Consider the following 9,965-nt stretch of genomic DNA (forward strand, 5'->3'; position numbering starts at 1 on the left):
ACCCGTCCACTGTACATGGACCCCCTAAAATTGTTGGATGATGTGGATGAAGCTTAACCCAAGGATTTGGTGTGCTACCACATGAATGGGCCCCATTGAAGAAGCAAAGTAATTAGATTGAGCCACTCTGGTAACCATCCATTCAACTGCCCAAACAAAGGTTGATCAACTCAGAAAATAAGCAATACCAAAGCATTCAGAGAAACTCACAAACAGATGGACAACAGTGTGTATGAACCCACAATAAGCTGATGGATACTGCTTAAATCACAATATACAACTACAGAGGATGTAAGTCATCATCATTGGATTCAGAAACCATAAATCACAGAAATGTCTGAAAACATCATCCAAATAACTCAAACCATTATACATAAAAAAGAAATGAGCCTTCAATCCGGCAATCTACACCATTATACATAACAGAGATGAAAACCATAAATAGGAAATGAACTTTCAAGCCAGCAACCTCTACATCAACATCTTGTCAGGTTGTCGCCTCGCATGTGCTGTAAGTCTCTCTCCTACCAATGCAACAGTTGACAAATGAAAACTGGGATTAAAATTTGATAATGACATATGGTAATTTGCTTTTTCAAATCTAAACAAGTGGTTGAAGCATATTTACACTAAACTCATTGCATAAATAAATACCAAAATTCAGTTGATGAAGGAAAATAGAAAAGAAAAATGAAAAAGATTGATTCCATGAGTTATTAAATAAAAATAAGTAGTTTGAGTTGCATTACAATAATGTGTCTTGTGTTCTGTTTTAGGTGATCCACGGGTGCACCCTACATCTAGATGTGATTGGCGGGGCCCGGGGAATGGCAGGTATAGATATTATGTAAAGTAAGAAATTCCATCGTGTAAAAAGATGGCCATGGCCGAATAGGTTTTAGAAAACGTCCTCAGAAAGGCAAGTTTCACATGCGTAAGAAAATTTTCCCTAAAAGTTCCATCTTACCCTGGCTCGACTAATAACGATGTTATTGGATCTCCGAGCCATAAGCAAAGGAAGGCATTGGTAGAAGCTGTGGAGTACGAGTCACGGTAGAGACCAGTGCAATTGATCGAGTTAAGGCATCAGTAGCAGTTTGAGTAGAATCAGGATGAGGCATGTATTCCAGTACTTGTACAAATACACTACATTGTTTGTAGAAATAAAAGACAGAATTTATTAAAACTAAGAAAGAAATCCTTTCATAATCTATACAATTTGCATTAATAAAATCTCATAACAAGCTTCAATATATGCATGTGGATCGCCTGCTTATTGGATGAGTCGCGATGTTAGAGGGAATGGAACCTATATGCATGTAGAATCAACCAACCTCCTCTATCATGACACATATTGCAATCGATGGTTAGAAAGATCACTCAGGCAATACAACATTTGGTATGCCATCAGCAGAATTGCAATTACGTAACTGTTATAACTATTTGACGGAGTTGTAGAGGATTTTTTTTACCCTTTTTTCTGGGTAGTATTTTAAAGGATGGTTAAGAGAAGGCAGGTACAAGTCTATAGTAAGAAAGTATTTTCTTTGAGAAATGACACTATGAAGAGACTCGCAGAAGTTCTGTAAGTGCACTCAGCTTTGCATTAAGTTCATTTGTAGCTATTGATCAGATGGCTAACATAGTCAATTCTCCTGATTTTTGGGCTTGGCCACTCTGTGTGATTGTCCAACAAATCAATGGTCTGGATCACTGAAGAGAAGTGTCTGCATGGGGTATAGCTATTGTGGTGTGCCTCCATGGATTCCATGAAGCATGCATCATAGTACCATTTCTCTTCTGCTTATTATTAGGAAAACAGGATTTTGTACAGGATAAGGAAACCAAGCCATGTGGGAAATGAAGAATGTGTTTTAGACAAAGAAAATTCATTTCCTAATGCATCCTACTGTTTTCTGATCCCACCAGCTGTGTGTATAGCATACCATGTGCATCCACTCATTCGGTGGGCCAGTGCGCATGTGATGTAGAGCGGGTCGCGGACACTTTCATGTCCAAGATGGACCAGAGAAGGCCCGATCAGAGGCAGAAGCTATCAAGACCGTCGAAACCTTAAAACAGGCATATCTCGCAAACCAGAATGAGTTACTCGACGTACCATATATGATTTTGGGTTAGGACGAGCTACTTTAGCCAACCAACCTGGCTTTACCGAGTTACCCACGCCGAATTTGCGATATTCCATCATATCGATGGCCGAATTCCATGTTTAATTCCATTTTTACTATTTATAGTAAGTTTTAGTTTGATTATAACTCTTCATCCGTTGGGCTTTAGGAGTTGTGTCCAACATGGAATAATTAGGAGAATAACGTGGTTAAGCCACATAGGACACTTACTATAAAAAGTAAATTTACTATTTATAATAAGTACGAATTTCTAGGAGTTTTAGTTATAGTTTGTTTCTTATTTCTCTCTCATTACTTGGGATCCCTATTTAAAGGGTTGTGAACTTGTTTATTTCATTAATCAATCAAATTTCGAATTTATTAGAATTTATTTCTATTTTCTTGCTTTCTTTCCTCGTGGATTCGAGAAGTCTCTGTGAGGAGTCCAGAGAAGCTCCGTGGATTCGGAGTAAGTATCCTTGAGGAAGACGGTGATCGACCTCATCACGTTCATCCCTGCGCTAATTGGTACCAAAGCGAGGACTCCCCTCAGGCCGATGGCAAACAACGAAGGTATGAACAAAATTCCCGTGGACGGTGATTCAGGGATTCGTTATCTTTCGGAAAGAATAGAAGCTTTCCACCGAGAGAGTCAATTGACCATGCAAGGGCTGCAGGCAACCCTCAACTGTATTGCGGATGCACTAATTCCGCTACGAGCTCGAAGCGATGCTCAACCGCCCATGGTCACTGTATGATACAACCCCGATTTCTGCAAACCACCATCAGATGATGGTAAATCGCAGGCCACCACTTCGATCATGAGGAAGCTGTTCTACATGCCAACGAAGGAAATAAAATTACAGGGAGACAACATCTTTCGAACGAGGTGCACTGTAAGCCAAAAAGTCTGTAATGTAATCATCGATGTCAGGAGCAGTGAGAATCTCGTGTCGAAAATAATGGTGGAAAAGCTGCAACTAAAAACAGAAAAGCATCCATCTCCGTGCACGATTGGATGGATCAAGGAAGTTAACAAAACAGAGGTAACCAAACAATATACTATCTCGTTTTCAATTGGTAAAAATTATAAGGATCAAGTACTTCGTGACGTAATCAACATGGAAGTTGGTCACATGTTACTTGGTCGACCATGACAAAATAATATTGATGCTATTGCTACGCATAGAGGTCAGGATAACGTATTTAAATTTACTAAAGATGGTAGAAAGATTGGCCTCCTCCCTATGAGAGCGGAGAACCAACTCAAGACTTCAAATGTAGAGGGACAATCTCTCACAACTGAACAGGCTTTTGTTAAACAATCTGAGGAAACAAGAGATATATATCGATTAGTTGAAAAGAAAAAATATATGGAGCCTGTGAACATCCCAGGGGATTTGAAACCGGTGTTGCAAGAGTTCAAGGCAATCATGCTCGATGAACTCCCTAATAAATTGCCTCTTATACGAGATATACAAAACCACATTGATCTTGTCACAGGGATAAGTCTGCCTAATTGCCCACGTTATTAGAAAGAATGTGAGATCTTGAAGGCAGAAGTGAAGGAACTGATTCATATTAGTCAAGTCAAGGAGAGCATGAGTACATGTATTGTGTCAGCTCAAGAGCCTAATGTCAAGTACAAGAAAATGACTAATAAACATCGGCATCAAAAGTTATCTCAGAATCATGAACCAAGTCCCTTAAGTAACTCGAGGACGAGTTTTTTCTAAGAGGAGGGGTTTGATGAAGAAAGTGTTACAGATACATTCCTAGTATGGTTGGATCAAAAGAAGGTGGATCCAGGTATCATTACGGCGCACCAGGCGGAGTATCATGAACCGAAGCAGCATGAGAACTCGAGGACGAGTTCTTTTGAAGTGGAGGGGATTGATGTAGAGCGGGTCGCGGACACTTTCATGTCCAAGATGGACCAAAGAAAGCCCGATTAGAGGCAGAAGCTATCAAGACCGTCAGAACCTTAAAACAGGCATATCTCGCAAACCGGAATGATTTACTCGACCTACCATATATGATTTTGGGGTAGGACGAGCTACTTTAGACAACCAACCTGTCCTTGCCGGGTTGACCACGCCAAATTTGCGAGATTCCATCATATCGACGGCCGACTTCCATGTTTAATTCCATTTTTACTATTTATAGTAAGTTTTAGTTTGATTATAACTCTTCATCCGTTGGGCTTTAGGTGTTGTGTCCAACATGAAAAGTGCTTAGAATAATTAGGAGAATAACGCGGTTAAACCACATAGGACACTTACTATAAAAAGTAAATTTACTATTTATAGTAAGTTACGAATTTCTAGGAGTTTTAGTTATAGTTTGCTTCTGATTTCTCTCTCATTGCTTGGTATCCCTATTTAAAGGGTTGTGAACTTGTTTATTTCATTAATCAATCAAATTTCAAATTTATTAGAATTTATTTCTATTTTCTTGCTTTCTTTCCTCGTGGATTCGAGAGGTCTCTGTGAGGAGTCCAGAGAAGCTCCGTGGTTTCGGAGTAGTTATCCTTGAGGAAGATGGTGATCGACCTCATCACGTTCATCCCTGCGCCAACATGGGACAAATTGATGGCTGGATGAGCATGTTTTATTAGATCATTTGTTTTGTCCATTTGTTTTTTACAATGTGGCCGACCCGATGGATCAACTGCTAGACCTGATTCATAACTGAGCCACGTTGTTTACGGAGCAGGGCCCACCTGATGGACAGCTTCAATTTTGCACATGTTTTCTATCTAGGCACATGTGATGGCAAGTAAAGCAATCAAGGGTTCCAGTACCCATAGGTGGTGAAATTCCACTAAGGCGTGAGTGTGTGGGGTGTGTGTGCGTGCGTTAGAAAAAAAAAAAAAACAGTAAAGCAGTTGGATTGTAAATGCTTGAGATCTTCAGATCTCAAAACATCCCTAAGCAAACTTCGAAGAAAGGATACTGTGTGTTAAGAGCAATGGAGTTCATTTGGTTGGCTAATGATGATGCTATAAAACAAGACTTGAAGTCAATGTGGCTGCATGCTTAGATGATCAGAACCATTTCTCTAGTGGACCCTTTCCTAGATAGACAGTTTGAAAATAGCAACGGCAAGCCCATCATTTCTGTTGAATGATGGCCCTCAAGCTGGAAGCAAAAAATGGTCAGAAGTTCAAAATCAACGACCAGACTGGTGCAACTTACCCAACTGGACATGAATGTAAAGGGCACGTAGATGGACGATATAGGTCTCCAATCACACATCCATGTGGGCTAATTCATTTATAGCTGAAGTAATGGCTTCACAAGCCATACTTGGTTGAGGCATTTCCACTAACAACTAACATGAATGATAAGCAGGTGATGCCATTACCCACAGCCAAGCAAGGGCGGCTCAACATTTTTGGGGGCCTTAGGCAAGTCATAAAAATGAGATTTTTTAATTCCGAAAATAAATTCAAACTGTTAGAAAAATGAAGTTAGAATTTAATTTAGAAAAATGACATTAGAATTTAATTTTTTGAGAATTTAATTAGCAATAAAGTAGGTACTTGTGGTCCTAAGTTTTAGGAGAAGAATTTATTAGGAATGATGATATTATTTTGAAAAGAGACGATAAAGTTAGACTATTATTATTGATAGTGCTAGTTTCTAGGATTTATTTTTTATTTTCAATTTCAAATTTATAAACTAATTTTTAGATGTTCCTATTTTGTAGGCCTTCCAAAAACTTTAAGCTTTTTTCTTCTTAATTTTAATTTTGCTATAATATAGGACCTTCATAATTAAATTTTTTTAATTTTGCTATAATATAAGGCTTTCATAATTAGGGGGCCTCAGGCGATTGCCTCACCTGCATACCCGTTTGAGCCGTCCCTGCAGCCAAGAATACAAACAGTACAAATTTGGATGGGGAATTAGATGATACTAGGGATACAACTCTGGCGGGTCAACCTGACCCAACCCAACCTCAAGAATACCCAACCCGCAATTGACCCGACCCAAATTTCAACCTGAGTTGCCCAACTTGAAGTCCTCTATACTCATCCTAATCCGACCCAACCTGACCTAACCTGAACTGAATTGCCATTCTATATTATGATTCGGCCGGTATATGACGCTTGATATAAAACCACTCCAAAGTTGTACTTTTGGCATATATTAATTAAAACTAAAATGATTAAATTGTGAAAGAAACAAGAAAGTAAATTGTACTTGTGGCATATATTAATTAAAACTAAAATGATTAAATTGTGAAAGAAACAAGAAAGTAAATTGTACTTGTGGCATATATTAATTAAAACTAAAATGATTAAATTGTGAAAGAAACAAGAAAGTAAATTGTACTTGTGGCATATATTAATTAAAACTAAAATGATTAAATTGTGAAAGCAACAAGCAAGTAAACTCACTTGTCTTTGATAGCCCGAAATAGCACCAACTTATTGTATTTTGATGGAGGGTATATGTTGAATCTTATGCCAATCCTCTCCGTCGTTTTCCCGCATTCTGGGTCCGAGCTCACTAGGCATGCCCTTCACTTCCAATATCTTGAGGGTAGTCACATGTTGCAGTCCTTGTGGAAGGATCTTTAAATGAGAGCATTCACGAATCAGCAAATGTAAAAGCCTTGGCATCGCTCCTTCCTCCACTCTCCACTCTTCTAATTCAGGTAACCCCGCAACATGTAAGGATTCGAGTTGAGGAAACCCTTGTGCAGAGCAGACCATTTCCTTTCCCATATATGAATGACTATAAAATGAGAGAATCCGAAGGTTGGGTAGTTTCTCCAATGTCGCCATCGGGTCTTCCATTAAATTGGAGAATTGCAAGGAAAGCTTGGTGAGGTTAGGTGGGAATTCATACGACTCAGGTAGCTTCTCTAATGGTACACTCAATAGCATCTTCTTCAGATGCAGTTGATGTGAAAAAGGCATAAAAACCGGAATAGCAATCGCCGATTCCAACCGCAAAGACTGGAGGCGGCCCAACTTGGGAAGAGAGTTGAACAATCCCTTCACATGCCCACTCAAATGGATCCAATATACTTTTAGTCTCTCAAGATTAGTTAGCTTCCCTAAGAAATCCTCTATCCAATCACCAGCCTCTAAAAGTTTTAGAGTCTGGAGATTGACTAAAGAATCAAGTCCGAGTGATGGACACCCTACTATTTTAGACCAGACACCTTTACTTAATATTTTTCCGACCGACACATCTAGATGCCTTAATTGCTGCATCTTCCAAATACAACTGGGAATGTTGACTATGCGCGAATGTGATTCTACATGCAGTGTTTCTAAATTGCAAAGATTGCTTATGGATGATGGGAGTCTTATGGAGGAAGAAGAGTCGACTCCAAGGTATCTCAAGTGGATTAGTCTACCTATTTCCTTTGGAAGCTCTCCAATTGCTGTATCAGATACATCTAAGTGTAACACCCTAAGCAATTTGAATCCTCTGTAAATTAACTCCTCTTGCTTTTCTCCAAGACATTTACCACGGACGCACAACACAAAACGAAGGTGCAGGTTAGCTTGATTTAAAGAAGTGTACTGGCTAGTGGCATGATGAATAGCAAGCCGGCGTGCTTTTGACGGAGAGAGAGGATTTGTGTCTCCATGATGAACATCCAGGAATTTATCTTCCTTGCCTTTTGAAATCAAGAGTTCTCGTAAGAGATCACGAATGCGGCACCTTTTAAATCTTCCGTTCAAATCTCTTTTAGCTACTTGAATCAGACTTCTATGGATCAGCTCCTCCAAGCAATCTTCAGCAGCTTCCTCCACAGTATCATCCCCTGTTGACTCTACAAATCCTTCCGCGATCCACAGCCGAATCAATTGCTTAGCATGGATCTCATGGTCTTCTGGAAAAACCCCAATGTAGAGAAAGTATGTTTTCATACGGTAGGGTAAATCTTCATAGCTTAAAGCTAATATTCTTTTGATTTGAGATTCATCATCAGTGAATTGAGAGCTAATTCTCCTGAGTACTTTCTCCCACTGGTTTGGATCCATTGCTTTCCTCGATAGTAACCCCCCTATGACAACAATAGCAAGAGGCAGACCACAGCATCTTGCCACAATCGCTTTTCCTAGCTTCTCTAAATTTTGTGGGTAATTGAGACCCTGATCGAAGAATGCTTTCTTGCAAAACAATTCCCATCCCTCTTCATCTTCTAAAAGCCGCAACTCATGGGGAGAGCTCCGTACATCTGCATATGAAGCTACATCTCTGTTCCGGGTGGTGAGCAGGACTCGACTTCCCCTATTTGTATCTGGAAAAGCAGCCACTAAAGAATCCCATGATTCAGTCCTCAATATATCGTCCAACACCACAAGATATCTTCTCTCGTTCAAATGATTGGAAAGCTTCTCCTTCAACTGAAGAGAATTCATTTTTTCCACCATCTCAAGCTCTTCTCTAGTAAGAGTAATGAAGCATTTTATAAGGCTTTTCAAAAGATCTCTCACAACATATTCTTGAGATACAAAAACCCAAGCACAACAATCAAAATGTTTCTTAACAGCCTCCTTGTTATAAACTTTACTGGCAAGAGTAGTCTTGCCAAGACCACCCATTCCGACTATAGAAACCACACAACGTCGTGAATCGCCTTCGATCAACTGTCCAACCACTGTCTTTATATCTTCTTCCAAACCAACGACTTCTGTCTCTCCAAATAGAGGAGAAGTTTGCCTTTGCTCGTGCAGACTTTCACCCCTGGAGCTGCTACCTTCTTCGACTTTGCTAACATCTGTAATGCCATATGTCAGCCTACTCGCAGAGATCTCCCGGATTTTATTCTTTATCTGTTCGATCTCCTTGCCGACCTCACGTCGAGCCAATAATTCAACATGGATGAACATGCACCTTTTGAAGGAACCCACGAACCCATTTCTCTTTTGTCCTTCTATTTTGAGGATGAAGGTGTCGATGATGTCTTCTGCGTCGCAAGCAACATCTCTTACCTCCGCTACCCAATTCTTCACTCTCGCATCACCGCCTTGTTTTGCGTCAGCGTCTTTCAAGAAGCACAGCATCCGCCTCAATTCTCTCTCGACCCACTCAACCTGATTACGCACATCGTAGAGGAAAACTGCTTCCTGAATGAGGATATGGCTGAGTTTATCCAAGACCAAGGAAACAGCAGCCTCCGCAGCCATCTTCTTGGAGCTTCTCTCTCTTCTTCTCACAAGAAATTTCAGTAACTAATTCAAAACTCACAGATGCAGAATGAGAGGTAGCCTTCTCTCAGTTGTCCTTTCTTTCACAATTATTCATTCACTTGCTTTTGTCATTGAGAGCAGAATCCAATGATCTCTCGCTTCAAAGGGAAAGCAATGGCCCTGAGTGCCTTCTTTTCCCTTGCTTTTTTGACTTTCCACGTCATTTCCTTTCCCTGATTATCTCGTTCAGACAGCAAAAAAGTTTCGTCAAGCAATCCAAACCATTCATCTGATGCCTGCTATTCTGGATGAGGATTCCAGATTGGAAGATCCTGATCCCTTGAGCCTCCTTTGCAGGAATGTGGACAGTTGTGAGGAATGATCCCATTTGAGTGGAAGATGAATGGTAAAAAAAAAAAAAAATGGGGATGAAAGGGTAAAAAGAATGTAGCTAGGACCCACAAACTTTGAAGAGTTCCGTGCCATCCATCTAAGGCAGGTCCCATAAGATTAACGGTCTTGATCAACAATAATGGGTCCCACAAGTACAAAACTAATGCGTGAAGAAACTATTCATGCACGGAACTATTCCTCTTCACTTTATTTAATTATAATCGGTAAAATGGACCTACGATTCAAAGCTGATATTTGTGTTTTCTTTTCGTCAAGGTTGG

At 39.9% G+C, this 9,965-nt stretch overlaps 1 protein-coding gene across 2 annotated transcripts; it reads right to left on the minus strand.

Moving 5' to 3' along the window:
• Nucleotides 1-233: 233 nt before the first annotated feature.
• LOC131216941 (putative disease resistance protein At1g50180) lies at nucleotides 234-9,646 on the minus strand. 2 transcript variants are annotated; one of them, XM_058211583.1, is made up of 2 exons: nucleotides 6,535-9,645; nucleotides 234-524 (listed from the first exon to the last, which is right to left on the minus strand). In XM_058211583.1, exon 1 carries the CDS (start codon nucleotides 9,286-9,288, stop codon nucleotides 6,565-6,567), a length of 2,724 nt encoding a protein of 907 aa, XP_058067566.1. In that variant the 5' UTR covers nucleotides 9,289-9,645; the 3' UTR covers nucleotides 234-524; nucleotides 6,535-6,564. The 2 variants fall into 2 exon arrangements, with proteins under 2 accessions (XP_058067566.1, XP_058067567.1); XM_058211584.1 differs by lacking the exon at nucleotides 234-524 and adding an exon at nucleotides 5,936-6,336 and having other exon boundaries at nucleotides 6,535-9,646.
• Nucleotides 9,647-9,965: the final 319 nt, after the last annotated feature.

Source organism: Magnolia sinica, chromosome 10 (assembly GCF_029962835.1).
Source record: "Magnolia sinica isolate HGM2019 chromosome 10, MsV1, whole genome shotgun sequence".
Taxonomy (NCBI): Eukaryota; Viridiplantae; Streptophyta; class Magnoliopsida; order Magnoliales; family Magnoliaceae; genus Magnolia; species Magnolia sinica.